Source organism: Bubalus bubalis, chromosome 5 (genome assembly GCF_019923935.1).
Source record: "Bubalus bubalis isolate 160015118507 breed Murrah chromosome 5, NDDB_SH_1, whole genome shotgun sequence".
NCBI classification, from domain to species: Eukaryota; Metazoa; Chordata; class Mammalia; order Artiodactyla; family Bovidae; genus Bubalus; species Bubalus bubalis.
The window spans coordinates 60325611-60339791 of NC_059161.1; the positions used below are offsets into that span (position 1 = coordinate 60325611).

A 14181-nucleotide genomic window follows, 5' to 3' on the forward strand; every position below is an offset into this window, starting at 1 on the left:
ACTGAGTGGCTAACACACACACATACCATGAAGAAAAATAAAACAGGATGAGAAGTTGGAGAATGAAGGGGGTTACTTTTCAGATAGAACATATCCATAGATATTTGGATAAAGCTTTTTTTTTTTAAGTTACATTATTAAATTCTGTTCTTTGTGATACTGTAAGTAGAAAGGGTGGCCTATGTGTTTAGACTATTTTAAACATTCCACAGAAATTTTAAGATAGGTATATTCTATTTTAGATTATGAATACTAGTTTGGTATCAGTCTATGGTGTTTGGTATTAATGTCTCCATTAATAGTTCAGAATCAGTTAGGAACCATGGATCCTCTTACTAAAAAAGTAAACACATTTTGCATTTGGTTTCATGAGGCTCCTGGCCCACCTGAATAGTGAAAATCATTCCGTCGTGTCCTACTCTTTGTGACCCCTGTGGCCTTTCAGGCTCCCCTGTTCATGGAATTCTCCAGGCAAGCATACTGGAGTGGGTTTCCATTCCCTTCTCCAGGGGATCTTCTCAACCCTGGGATCAAACCCAGGTCTCATGCATTGCAGGCAGATTCTTTACCATCTGAGCCACCAGGGAAGCCCTGAAGGCTCCCACTATCTCCTCCATGTCCCCACCTCCCCTTCTCTTCCCCCCCACCCCCCATTCACTACAGTTCATCCACACTTGCTCTTCTCTGAGGACCCTGAAGCATCCTTAGCTGGCGAGGCAGTGACATTGGTCCCTGAGTTCCCTGGAAGCCCCTGACACACAGCTTCCATCCCTCAAGGAGCTTCAGAGGGGAAGCCTGAATTGGCCTGCAACCTGGCACGGAGGAAACACATAGGAAACAGTGCCGGCAGCAGCCGCCAGTTACCTGGGAATAGCAGAATAAGGCAGATTGGGCAGAAGTAGGTGTGGACTTGACCTCTCAGAAGAGATGGAAGAGGCACAGACAGGACAGATCCTTCAGAAGCTGTTGGGAACTGCACACTGGCAGGCAGGTCACTGTATCCAAGGGCTGGAGCCTTTGACAACAGGTAACCTGAGGTTGATGGATGCAGAGTAAAGAGCCGCCCGAGCAGATAGGTAGTGGGGTATCAGGTAGGCATGGGGACCAGGAGTAGCTGATGCTTGAAGAAGGTCAGCCCACAGTGTTAGAGAGGGGCCCGGTGACTAGATCCATTTTAGCATCTGGGCAAGTCTGGGCAATGACCTAAAATATCAGAAGGTTTGTAACAATACAGGGTATGTCCAGAATAAAGCAAGAGTTCGATTCCCAGGACACAAGTATTACATTCAGTGCACTGAATTATAACTTAACGTCCCCCTCGCTGAAGTCAGGATCGTTCCAAAGGGAGGGGAAATGGGCTTGAGGTGGACTAGGGTGTCACATGACCAAAGAAATGAGAGAGAAGGTGCCAGAACCAAAAACTGATCGGTGTGAAGGACATACCGAACGAATGCAAAGGGTTTTCATGCGCAAGATGGGGCTTTGAAGGAAAACCATGAAGAACAAGGATGTAATGTGATCCTGCTGCTGCTGCTGCTAAGTTGCTTCAGTCGTGTCCATCTCCGTGTGACCCCATAGACAGCAGCCCACCAGGCCCTGCCATCCCTGGGATTCTCCAGGCAAGAACACTGGAGTGGGTTGCCATTTCCTCCTCCAATGCATGAAAGTGAAAAGGGAAAGTGAAGTCGCTCAGTCGTGTCTGACTCTTAGCGACCCCATGGACTGCAGCCTACCAGGCTCCTCCGTCCATGGGATTTTCCAGGCAAGAACACTGGAGTGGGTTGCCATTTCCTTCTCCAACGCATGAAAGTGAAAAGTGAAAGTGAAGTCGCTCAGTCGTGTCCGACTCTACATCAGCTATAAAATCCAGACGGCTTCCGGGGCATGTATGACACACACGGCTCATGGTCCAGCCCAGTGTTCTTCTTCCATCGTGTGAGACAGTCCCTTCTGCAAACACTGCTCCCCAGACATCCTGAAGTTACTCATAATTCTCAGAACAGAGCAAACTCTTTACCATTTAGGAATACTTTCAGCAATAGGTATAGAAAACCTGTCCAGCAGTGGCTTAATTTAAGAATATTCATTACGTTTTAACTGGAGGATCAGAGGTAGAGAGTCCGTGGGTTGGTTTTTGCGGCTCGCTCAGAGAAGGGCCACACTGCAGAATTCAGATTCCCACTTTATTCCTGACTCTAGAATGCTTCTTTCCCCTCCTCCTCAGCTGGCCCTGGTGTCAGAGACTGTCAGGTATATACTGTGTGCACAAGGTCAGCTGCTCCAGTCTTTTTCTAGTGGGGAGGTCCCAAGAGGGATCAGAGATGTTGGAGGATAATGTACAAAAAGATGAAGTCAGGTCTCTCTTACAGATATAAAATGAATAAGCATTTGAGATTTTCTTTAACTCATCGATTAATGAGGGAGCCAGGCAGATGTTATAATGGGCTCAAAGAGAAACGAAAGAAGCACCAATGTATGTGAAGTAAGGAAGACTGAATGACTGTGCAGATGGATATAAACGCGTTTTCCACAGGAGGAGGATTGTCCTTCCCGAGGACAGAATTCATCTGTATAACTACAGACGAGAATTATTCTCTGTTGTTTTCAGTTATCTGTTACTTAAATAGCGCCCACAGACTCAGAATCACGTGACTAGAAAGGTGTACCCTATAGTTTTCTACTGAAGCACAGATTTTTTTTTTCCCTACAAAGAAAAATGGTATATTCAATAAACATGTTCAGGTTTATCGTAAGGACTAAATACCATAATCGCCAACAGTATTAAGAAAGCTCATTGTGCCTGCCACTACCACTGCTGGTCCTAATTATTTCATATACTTACGACTTAATCTCCTCACTTGGATTTAAAACTCGTCCAGTAATAAGAACTAAACATTCCATTTCCTTTTGTATCTTCTACCTTCTTTTTCCTACTCTTTTCATTTCACCTCCTCTATAAGGTCTTATGCTAAGTCAGTAGTGGATACTAATAACTGCTTGCCAAAAGTGAATTCATTAATTTTTTTATAAAAATGATGCTGGCTTTATAAAAAGGACATAATTTTCAATTTTTAAAATTTCTATATAGTTTTTAAAAATAGCTATGATTGTAACTATTTTTTTTTCCCTTGGCAATATGAGCCAAAACCCACATCTCAAAATCCAATAAAGGGACTTCCCTGGTGGTCGAGTGGTTAAGACTCTGCCCTGCCAACACAGGAGACGTGGACTCAGTCCCTGGCTGGGAAACTAACATCCCACATGCTGGACAACACAGTCAAGAGGGAAAAGATTGTTTAAAAAGCAATAAAAATGCCACAGTTATGCATGTTCAGAAACACTTCAACATATATATATATATGTGTATACGTATTTCTGCAAAGTTAGTCATTAGTTGAGTGAACTAATTTTTAAGTATTTTAATAATTATATTTATTCCATAAAAGAGAACCAGTATGTACTCAATACAAAATGGAAGAGAAAACTAGTTAAATATATACCCACTTGTTTTTAACCTATATTGATAGATTATACACCCACTGGATTAGCCAGATCACTAATTGTACTTTGTGTGTTATAGATAGACTCTATATATCAAGTAATTTTACTCTCCAACTCCAGTTTTTCATTATATCTAAATACCTGGGTGTAAATGTATGTTTTTTTATTTTTTTTACCTGAATTCATTTTTTCCTTTTACATTTTTCTCTAAAATATCTAGTTTTCAAATCGGACCCTATAAAACTTCAGGATACTGCCACATATTTTTCTGAATTACTAAAATGGCATGTTTCCTAATAAACTTGCTTTATTTATTTCTGCTTCTTGACCCCTAGACACCATCCTAACCCCATATCAGGGATTATAATCCGGGAAATTAACACAAGAGTCCCCTATAGCCTGAAATTTTTGAAGGCTTTTAAATCTTTTCCATCTTATTAGTTTGTCTTCATTTCCAATTGAACCATTTCTAACTGTACTAAAAGTCTTAAATTTAGGAGTCCGTGGTTAAACAAAAAAATCTAATTTGGACTTACTCCAAGAATAACAGAAGGTCTGCTTCTTAGTTCTTATAAATCATGTCTTTACAAAGGTAATCCAATATCATGTTAGCCTGTCTAGTATCAGTAAACCAGCATTAATGCATTCAAATTATGTTTCCTCACCTAGCTAATAAATAACTAAAGAATTCTAATCATGTGAATTATAAGGAAGAACATCACTGTTTCCTTCTATCTACGTAAAATGCTTTAAGAGAATTCACTGCCATATAATATCCTAAAAGAAATTGATCATACTTTTCCTGTAATAAATGTTGTTCTGACAGTAAAGCATTAGTAACCAATTGATAACCTAGCAACAATATTGTGATCTCTTTAGATAATTAATCTTAGCTATTTTCCTGTCAGAAGCAACAGTGCTTGATTTTATGTTGAGCCAGAAAGATTGCCAGTTTTGAAAATTAAAAAGCATTCCTTTTATATTATTCATTCCAGTAACAATTTATGATGGTGCATTTAGCGGCTGAACGCTTGTCAACAAACGTAATTATGTTTCGATATAAACAAGATTGGTGGTTTGGCTAGGCTGCTCCATCTTTGTTGAGAATGTTTTGATTTAGGTTCAGATTATACAAGCTGTGTATTTATGTGTCATTTTTTTCCTCCTTTGTTAATAGTTTTTTCTGATAATTACTTGTAGGCAAACAAGCATGCATTTAGGATCTCTGTGCACAGGAGATATCAAACGGAGAAGAAAAGCCGCACCTTTGCCTGGACCTACAACAGCAGGTAAAAGAAAGCGGGCTCGGGGCAGCGCACACATACAACCTTTATACATCATCAGGAGTGAAACACGGATAATCCTTAGCTTGCACTGAGGAAGAAGCACAGTTCCAAGAAACCAGTAAAGCAAGTCATTTGCCTTTGGTGTCAGGATGTATCGAGTGTTCCTTGCGTAAGTTTTTCGGGCAGCCAATCACTAGAGTACTCACTTGCTGTTGTTGTTTAGTTGCTAAGTCGTGTCCAAATCTTTTGCAACACCATGGACTGTAGCCCACTACACTCCTCTGGACATGGGATTTGTCAAGCAAAAATACTAGAGTGGGTAGCCATTTCCTTCTTCAGAGGATCTCTCCAACCCAGGGATCAAACCTGCATCTCCTGCATTGGCAGGCGGATTCTTTACTACTGAGCCCAGGTACTTCCTACACACTTGCACACTTGAGCTTCCAGGTGGTTCTAGTGGTAAAGAACCCAGCTGCCAGTGCAGGAGGGGCAGGTTCAGTCCCTGGGTCAGGAAGATCCCCTGGAGAAGGGCACAGCAACCCACTCCAGTATTCTTGCCTGGAGAATTCCATGGACTGAGGAGCCTGCTGGGCTAAAGTCCATGCAGTCGCAAAGAGACAGACATAACTTAAACAACTTAGCACATACACACACATACCTGCAAAACTGTTTGAGGTATTATAGAATACAGAAACTTCAAAGGCTGTCTTTGGCTTCAAGAAAATTATAGACTTGGAAAAACAAAGCATAAATAGATGAAAAGGCAGATAACCCCAGAAGAAATTAATATTAATTATTTCTAAAGTACTGAAGCACTCTCAAAACACAAAACCCATGTTTCAGTAGATGGCAGCCTGGCCATAAATGCAGCAATCTGGTTCCTAGACCCAGTTCTGCAGCAATCTTAGATTGATCTTTCCTTACTTAGACAAGTTAGAATTAGAATAAAAAATCTCTCATCATTTCCACCTCAAAATCCATGTCATTCAAATGAGTGTAGCATAGGGAAAACCACAAGTGTTGAGCCGAGACAAGACACTAGATCAGAGGAAACAGGAGGCCTTCCTGAAAGACAGCAAAGACCTAAGCATGGTTGGGATGGATATAAATAAGATTAGCATGTATCACAAGGTCTCATGCAAGAGCAGTGGTAAGGGAGGCAGAGATGAAGACCTCTTCATCTCCAGTGATAGGAGGGAGCCAACTGGTTATTAAACTATAGACACCTACATGGGAATAAGGGCTTCCCTAGTGGCTCAGTTGGTAAGGAATCTGCCTGCAGTGCAGGAGACCCAGGTTTGATCCCTGGGTAGGGAAGATCCCTTGGAGAAGGGAGTGGCTACCCACTCCGATACTCTAGCCTGGAGAATTCCATGGACAGAAGAGCCTGGCGGGCTACAGTCCATGGGATCACAAAGAGTTGGACACAACTGTGCAACTAACTTTTGCTTTCAGTTCAGTTCAGTTCATTTGCTCAGTCATGTCTGACTCTTTGCAACCCCATGAATTGCAGCATGCCAGGCTTCCCTGTCCATCACCAACTCCCGGAGTTTAGTCATACTCATGTTCATTGAGTCAGTGATGCCATCCAACCATCTCATCCTCTATCGTCCCGAGTCAGTGATGCCATCCAACCATCTCATCCTCTATCGTCCCCTTCTCCTCCTGCCCTTAATCTTTCCCAGCATCAGGGTCTTTTCCAATGAGTCAGTGCTTTCCATCAGGTGGCCAAAGTATCAGAAATTCAGCTGTAGCATCAGTCCTTCCAATGAATATTCAGGATTGATCTCCTTGCAGTCCAAGGGACTCTCAAAAGTCTTCTCCAACACCACAGTTCAAAAGCATCAATTCTTTGGCGCTTAGCTTTCTTTATAGTCCAACTCTCACATCTGTACATGACTACTGGAAAAACCGTGGCTTTGACTAGACAGACATTTGTTGGCAAAGTAATGTCTCTGCTTTTTAATATGCTGTCTAGATTGGTCTTAACTTTTTTTCCAAGGAGCAAGCATCTTTTAACTTCATGGCTGCAGTCACCATCTTCAGTGATTTTGGAGCCCCCCAAAATAAAGTCTCTCACTGTTTCCATTGTTTCCCCATCTATTTGCCATGAAGTGATGGGACTAGATGCCATGATCTTAGTTTTTTGAATGTTGAGCTTTAAGCCAACTTTTTCACTCTCCCCTTTCACTTTCATCAAGAGGCTGTTTAGTTCTTCTTTGCTTTCTGCCATAAGGGTGGTGTCATCTGCATATCTGAGGTTATTGATATTTCTCCCAGAAATCTTGATTCCAGCTTGTGCTTCATCCTGCCCAGCATTTGGCATGATGTACTTTGCATATAAGTTAAATAATCAGGGTGACAATATATAGCCTTGACGTACTCCTTTCCCAATTTGGAACCAGTCTGTTGTTCCATATCCAGTTCTAACTCTTGCTTCTTGACCTGTATACAGATTTCTCAGGAGGCAGATCAGGTGGTCTGGTATTCCCATCTCTTTAAGAATTTTCAACAGTTTGTTGTGATCTACACAGTCAAAGGCTTTGGCATAGTTAATAAAGCAGAAGTAGGTGCAAAAAAAAACCTTTTACTTTAAATATGGAAATAAACCACAATGAACCATAGTAAATCTGTGATTCAGCAAAATGACTCTGAGAAAATGTTTTCCATGTAGATACTGAACAGTTGGGCTTCCCTGGTCGCTCAGTGCTAAAGAATCCTCCTGCAGTGCAGAAGATGTTTTCTTTGATCCCTGGGTCAGGAAGATCCCTTGGAGAAGGAAATGGTTACTCACTCCAGTATTCTTACCTAGAAAATCCCAAGGACAGAGGAGCCTGGCAGGCTACGGTCCTTGAGGTTGTAAAAGATTCAGACACAACTTACCCACTAAACAATAGGAACACAAGATCAATTACAAAGTTACTATTATAGCATTGGCCTATTGCCTGGGATCCTTAACCATTCAGATTTATAAACCATCGCTCTCAGCTTCATTTGGAAATTCTTTCATTGGAAGAGTTATTTTGGCCATGATGAATTATACAATATGAAAATAAGATTTGTATCAACAGGAGAGTAAGCAGTGAGAACGGGAAAATATAGACATAAATACAGATATAGATAGATGTCTTGACATGATTTCAAGGAAATAAAAGATACGAAGCTTAAGTTCTCTATTTCAGAGACCTTTTCCATAGTTCAACAGTAAAAAATTGAAGAATAACTTAAAATTGGAGCACCCATAATACAGTTGTTCATTCACATAAAACATTACCTAAGTGGCTAAGAGGCGAATTCACTTTTACTTTTCAGTTTCATGCATTGGAGAAGGAAATGGCAACCCACTCCAGTGTTCTTGCCTGGAGAATCCCAGGGACGGGGGATACATACATGAAATTATGCATGTATTTGTAAGTTTAATATCTGATCTTCATCCTCTTAATTTTGTTGAATTTTTGGAATTTGGAAGTAGGAAGCATGTACATGCAGAATATGTTCATAGGGATGGAGGTTCATACCATTGTACAGGAGGCGGTATTGAAAACCATCCCAAAGAGAAAGAAATGCAAGAAGACAAGTGGTTGTCTGAGGAGGCCTTATAAATAGCCAAGAAAAGAAAAGGAGAAGGGCAAGATATATCCAACTGAATGCAGAGTTCCAGAGCCTGCTTAAGTGAAAAATACAGAGAAATACAGGAAAACAATAGAATGGGAAAGACTAGAGGTCTCTTCACGGAGAAGGCAATGGCACCCCACTCCAATACTCTTGCCTGGAAAATCCCATGGACAGAGGAGCCTGGTAGGCTGCAGTTCATGAGGTCGCTAAGAGTCGACCACTTTCACTTTTCAGTTTTATGCATTGGAGAAGGAAATGGCAACCCACTCCAGTGTTCTTGCCTGGAGAATCCCAGGGACGGGGGAGCCTGCTGGGAGGCCATCTATGGGGTCGCACAGAGTCGAACATGACTGAAGCGACTTAGCAGCAGCAGCAGAGATCTCTTCAATAAAATTGCACATATCAAGGGAACATTTCATAAAAAGATGGCCTCAATAAAGGACAGAAATGGCAAGAACCTAACAGAAGCAGAAGAGATTAAGAAGAGTTGGCACATACAGAAGAACTATACAAAAAAGGTCTTAATGACCCAGATAGCCATGATGGTATGGTCACTCACCTAGAGCCAGACATCCTGGAGTGTGAAGTCAAGTGGGCCTTAGGAAGCATCACTATAAACAAAGCTAGTGGAGGTGATGGAATTCCAGCTGACCTGTTTCAGATCCTAAAAGACAATGCTGCTAAAGGCTGCACTCAATATGTCAACAAATGGAAAACTCAGCAATGGCCACAGGACTGGAAAAGGTCAGTTTTCTTTCCAGTCCCAAAGAAGGGCAATGCCAAAGAATGTTCAGACTATCGCACAATTGCACTCATTTCACATGCTAGAAAAGTAATGCTCAAAATCCTTCAAGATAGGCTTTAACAGTATGTGAACCAAGAACTTCCAGATGTTCAAGCTGGATTTAGAAAAGGCAGAGGAACCAGAGATCAAATTTCTAACATCCGTTGGATATAAAAAGCAAGGGAATTCCAGAAAAACATCTGCTTCATTGACTATGCTAAAGCCTTTGACTGTGTGGATCATAACAAACTGTGGAAAATTCTTCAAGAGATGGGAATACCAGACCACCTTACCTGCCTCTTGAGAAACACGTATGCAGATCAAGAAGCAACAGTTAGAACCAGACATGGAACAATTTCAAAATTGGGAAAGGAGTCCATCAAGGCTGCATATTGTCACCCTGCTTATTTAACTTATATGCAGAGTACATCATGGGAAATGCCAGGCTGGATAAAGCACAAGCTGGAATCAAGATGGCCAGGAGAAATGTCAACAACCTCACGTATGCCAATGATGCCATTCTAAAGGCAGAAACTGAAGAGGAACTAAAGAACATCTTGACGAGGGTGAAAGAGGAAAGTGAAAAAGCTGAGGAGAATGGCATTGAAACATATAAAATATCATGTATGAAACGAGTTGCCAGTCCAGGTTTGATATACGATACTTGATGCTTGGGGCTAGTGCACTGGGACGACCCAGAGGGATGGTATGGGGAGGGAGGAGGGTTCAGGATGGGGAACACATGTATACCTGTGGTGGATTCATTTCGATATTTGGCAAAACTAATACAATTTTGTAAAGTTTAAAAATAAAATAAAATTAAAAAAAAGAAAAAGCTGACTTAAAACTCAATATTTTGAAAAACTAAGATCATGGCATCTAGTCCCATCATTTCATGGCAAGTAGATGGGGAAAAAGTGGAAACAGTGACAGATTTTATTTTTTGGTCTCCAAAATCACTGTAGCCAGTGGCCGTAGCCATGAAATTAAAACACTTGCTCCTTGGAAAGAAAGCTATGACAGACCTAGACAGCATATTGAAAAGCAGAGACATCACTCTTCCAACAAAGGTCTGTATAGTCAAAGCTGTGGTTTTTCAGGTAGTCATGGACAGATGTGAGAGTTGAACCATAAAAAAGGCTGAGTGCTGAAGAATTGATGCTTTTGAATTGCGGTACTGGAGAAGACTCTTGAGCATCACTTGGACTGCAAGGTGATCAAACTAGTAAATCCTAAAGGAAATCAACCCTGAATATTCATTGAAAGAACTGATGCTGAAGCTGAAGCTCCAATACTCCTGCATACTTTGGCCACCTGATGCAAAGAGCAGACTCATTGGAAAAGACCTTGACCCTGGGGAAGATGGAGGGCAGGAGAAGAAGCGGGCAACAGAGGATGAGATGGTTGGATGGCATCATTGACGCAATGGACGTGAGTTTGCTCTTCGCTGGGAGATGGTGAAGAACAGGGAAGCTTGGCGTGCTGCAGTCCGTGGGGTCACAAAGAGTCGGACAAGACTTAGAGACTGAACAACCACAACAAATATTTATGTAGATAAATATTTACCACTTATTGAGTGCCTACTATGTACCAAAGCCTTTATTATTGTTTTTTATCTTTGCAACAACTTGGTGTTTCACATGTTATGATTCACTGTACAGCATAAAATGAAGATTCAGACATGTGTGGGCTTCTTCTTAGCTATCTGTGAAGGCAGAATGATTGAAGGGCAAAGGGAGGATTCAAGCCAATGTCTGCATTACTCCTAAACCCATCTTCTTTTAGTGACAATATACTTAGGTCCCTTTGTAAGAATATATAGGTAAAGACCATCATATTCCATGTTTTTTATGTAATTATATATAGAGAGAGACTATTATATAGTTTATTTTTTATACAGACTATTATATATCTGAAGTGCCAAAAACATCTAAATTTGCCTTGCAGAAATACAGAACATTCATTAGTATACCTCTAATGTGTGTCTTTATACAGGAACATATAGCCACTTTTAGATTAAATACATGTCATAAGTTTTTGAATTCAAATCATGCATAAGGTGGGTATAGGATTCTTTAATACTCCCATTCTGGTTGAATGGTCTCCTGAATTCTCTTATCTTTCAATGATTCAAACATTTGTGGCAGAAATAGTACAAGAACAATCTTAGGAATGTGACTAAAGCACTTCAGAGCCAGCAATGAGCAAGAGAGACTGTCAGGGTCAGGTCCTAACACGGAACATGTGTGAAGTGAGAAGGAAAATACGTAATGGTTGGGAAGAGGATAATATAATTATATCTACAGGGTGATTTTGATGTGACAACTCAACAGCATCAGAAGAAATCATTTTTTATAGAGTATGGGTATAAAGATTAAACTTTAGCCTAAACATTCCTAAGCATCTACCAGCATATTCCAAATGTTATTTTTCAAAATTTTTGTGATTCTCCTTACAACTCAAGATTTTGATTCTATTACTACATTGTTTTCCTTAAAAAAACATAATTCATAGAAAGTTAATGCATTTTTGTAATTAATCAAATAGTATTAGAGTAAGAGAATTATGTTACTCATGCATTTTTAAAAATCCATGCATAACTGTTCATCTCAAGGAGGAAGAGAATGAGGTTATTTAAAAATCCTTAGTTTTAAAAAGAATGTCTTCTAATACTAATGAATCAACTCTAAGGTGAAGATTATTATCCAAATTCACGTAAGAAATGCTTTTGCATAAATACACTTTGTTAATGAGGTTATGAATCCTAGATCATCTTGTCTCCAAAAATGATATTTTTCAAGTTCTGGAATATATAGTCAGTCACATAACAAAGAATCTTATCTTCATAAGCTTCCAAGGTAGGTTAGAATATAGAATGATTTGAAGGAAACTATTCCTGCCATTGTCTAGGCCTTTGTAGACTTCCCCCAAAACACACTGAAACTGAGATGTGTTTTCACAGTTCTTTTACCTCTAGTCAGCATTCAGCCTAAGCTGGAAAAAGGCAGATGAGGGTAACACTTTCTGATTTGAAATCAAGAATAAGAATTAAAAGGCTGATGGTCTGAATATTGTTCAGTGATCCCCTCTGGTATATATATGAAATAGGATGGGGACAAAACAGCAGGTTTAGGAAAGGTTTAGCAAAAAAATTGTCAGAAAACTATAACTAGGCACTTTAACTTTATAATCCCAAACTACGTTTATACAATAATTTAAGATGCTAAAGATAAACAGTTACATATTTTGTATTCATAATGTCATATTTTTTTTGAAGATTTAAAGTCCCCTGTGAAATTAATAACCCCAAATCTGATCATTTTTACCTGCTAGTGTATTGAAAATTTCACTCACCCTGTGTAGCAGTAACACTGAAGCATGATTTGAGTCGCTTTATAAAGCTATAGACCAGCCAGCAGTGTTACCGCTTGAACATTTATTAATTGTGACAGGAACACCGAGTTTATTTCAGTGCTTTAGCTTATTTACTGCTCTTTCACCTTTGTATTTCATATTGACAAAGTAAAATGAATATTGATAAGGTTAGGTATTGATTTTTAAATGTACGGCTTGTTCTCAGCCTCATTCAAAGTCACACACCAAAAGATAGTGGATGTTTCAGTAGCACAGGATGTAGACTTACTGTTATAAAAGAGAGAATTGTTGAAGTGAGAAGGTTTGCCGGCAGAGTGCATTTTATAGTTTGAAAAATGTCATCAGTAAGGGTAAAGAAAAGAAATGAACAAAATAGGAAGGATATTATTAACACGTTTTTAAAGGCCATCAGCAGTGTTGGTTAGGGTCTTGTGTTGGGGTAGAAGTTATAGCTTACTGAGGTTTTGATAGTTAAAAAGATTTCAGTATGTTTATTGAGATATTGTGGCTACCATATTTTTTAAATGTTTTGTCTTCTATGCATTACCAAATTCATTGTGATCCACAGTTAGTACTTGCTATTTCTATGTTGTTTTCTATTGAAATATTACCATAGGGAAAGTATTCACCATAAGTAGTTGACTTTCTTCTCTACGTTTTAAATTATGCAGAGAAATGCCTACTGAAGTTCAATATTTCAGTATAGATATTGCTCCAGAGTAACTGTGTCTTTGTGGACATGCAAGTTCTTAGCAGGGAGTTACATTACAGCTTTTTATGGCTCTTCTGGTTTTTCCTCTGCATCCTACTGATACTTCAATAATAAAATAATTTATAAATATTGAAGGTGATAAAGGCAGACTGTAAATCATAAAGGGTGAAAATTTTTCAAAGGTATTCTTTTAAGTCATACTGAACATAATCAGGAAATGTCTGATGTACTCAAGCTCCTTTCCAAGGTGCTATAACTATTCAGTTGCTCAAATTTATCTTAATCAATAATTATATTTTTACTTTCTTTTATCCCTGGATCTGTATGACCACTGTAGATTATCTTATCTCTTCCCAGATTTTAAAACAGGCAGACTTGGCAGGGGAAGGGGGTTGTTGTTATTCGTTTTGAAACCAAACCACATCCGAACATATAGCAAAAGCCTAGGAAATACATTACCCTCTGTCTCTTGAATATATGAACCACCTTTCAGTTATGTGTCTCAGAAGCATTTTAAACAGCTCTCCATTGTCATATGATACAAGAAATACTCAAGGAAAGAGTAAGCATGCATATTAGATAGAAAGTAATTACAGTACATGCACCCTGATGTTCACTGCAACACTATTTACAATAGCCAGGATATGGAAGCAACCTCAATGTCCATTAACAGAGGAATGGATAAAGAGGATATATATATATAATGGAATATTACTCAGCCATGAAAAGGAATGAAATCATGCTATTTGCAGAGATGTGGCTGGAACTAGAGACTGTCATACAGAATGAAGTAAGTCAGAAACAGAAAGATGAATAATGTGTATTAATGCATCTTTGCAGAATCTACAAAAATGGTGTAGATGAACTTATTTACAAAGCAGAAATAGAGACACAGACATAGAGAACCA

At 39.5% G+C, this 14181-nt stretch overlaps 1 protein-coding gene across 4 annotated transcripts in view; it reads left to right on the forward strand.

The window, feature by feature from the left end:
• The window catches only part of GPATCH2 (G-patch domain containing 2), a 190468-nt gene that overhangs the window by 163949 nt on the left and 12338 nt on the right, over positions 1 to 14181 (forward strand). For 3 of the 4 annotated variants that reach the window (XM_006076191.4, XM_025286089.3, XM_006076192.4), the window contains one exon: positions 4702 to 4790. The exons of the other annotated variant lie outside the window; for it this stretch is intronic. In XM_006076191.4, coding sequence (XP_006076253.3) covers positions 4702 to 4790 — 89 coding nt within the window. The remainder of the gene's footprint in view (positions 1 to 4701; positions 4791 to 14181) is intronic. 4 annotated transcript variants of the gene reach the window in all.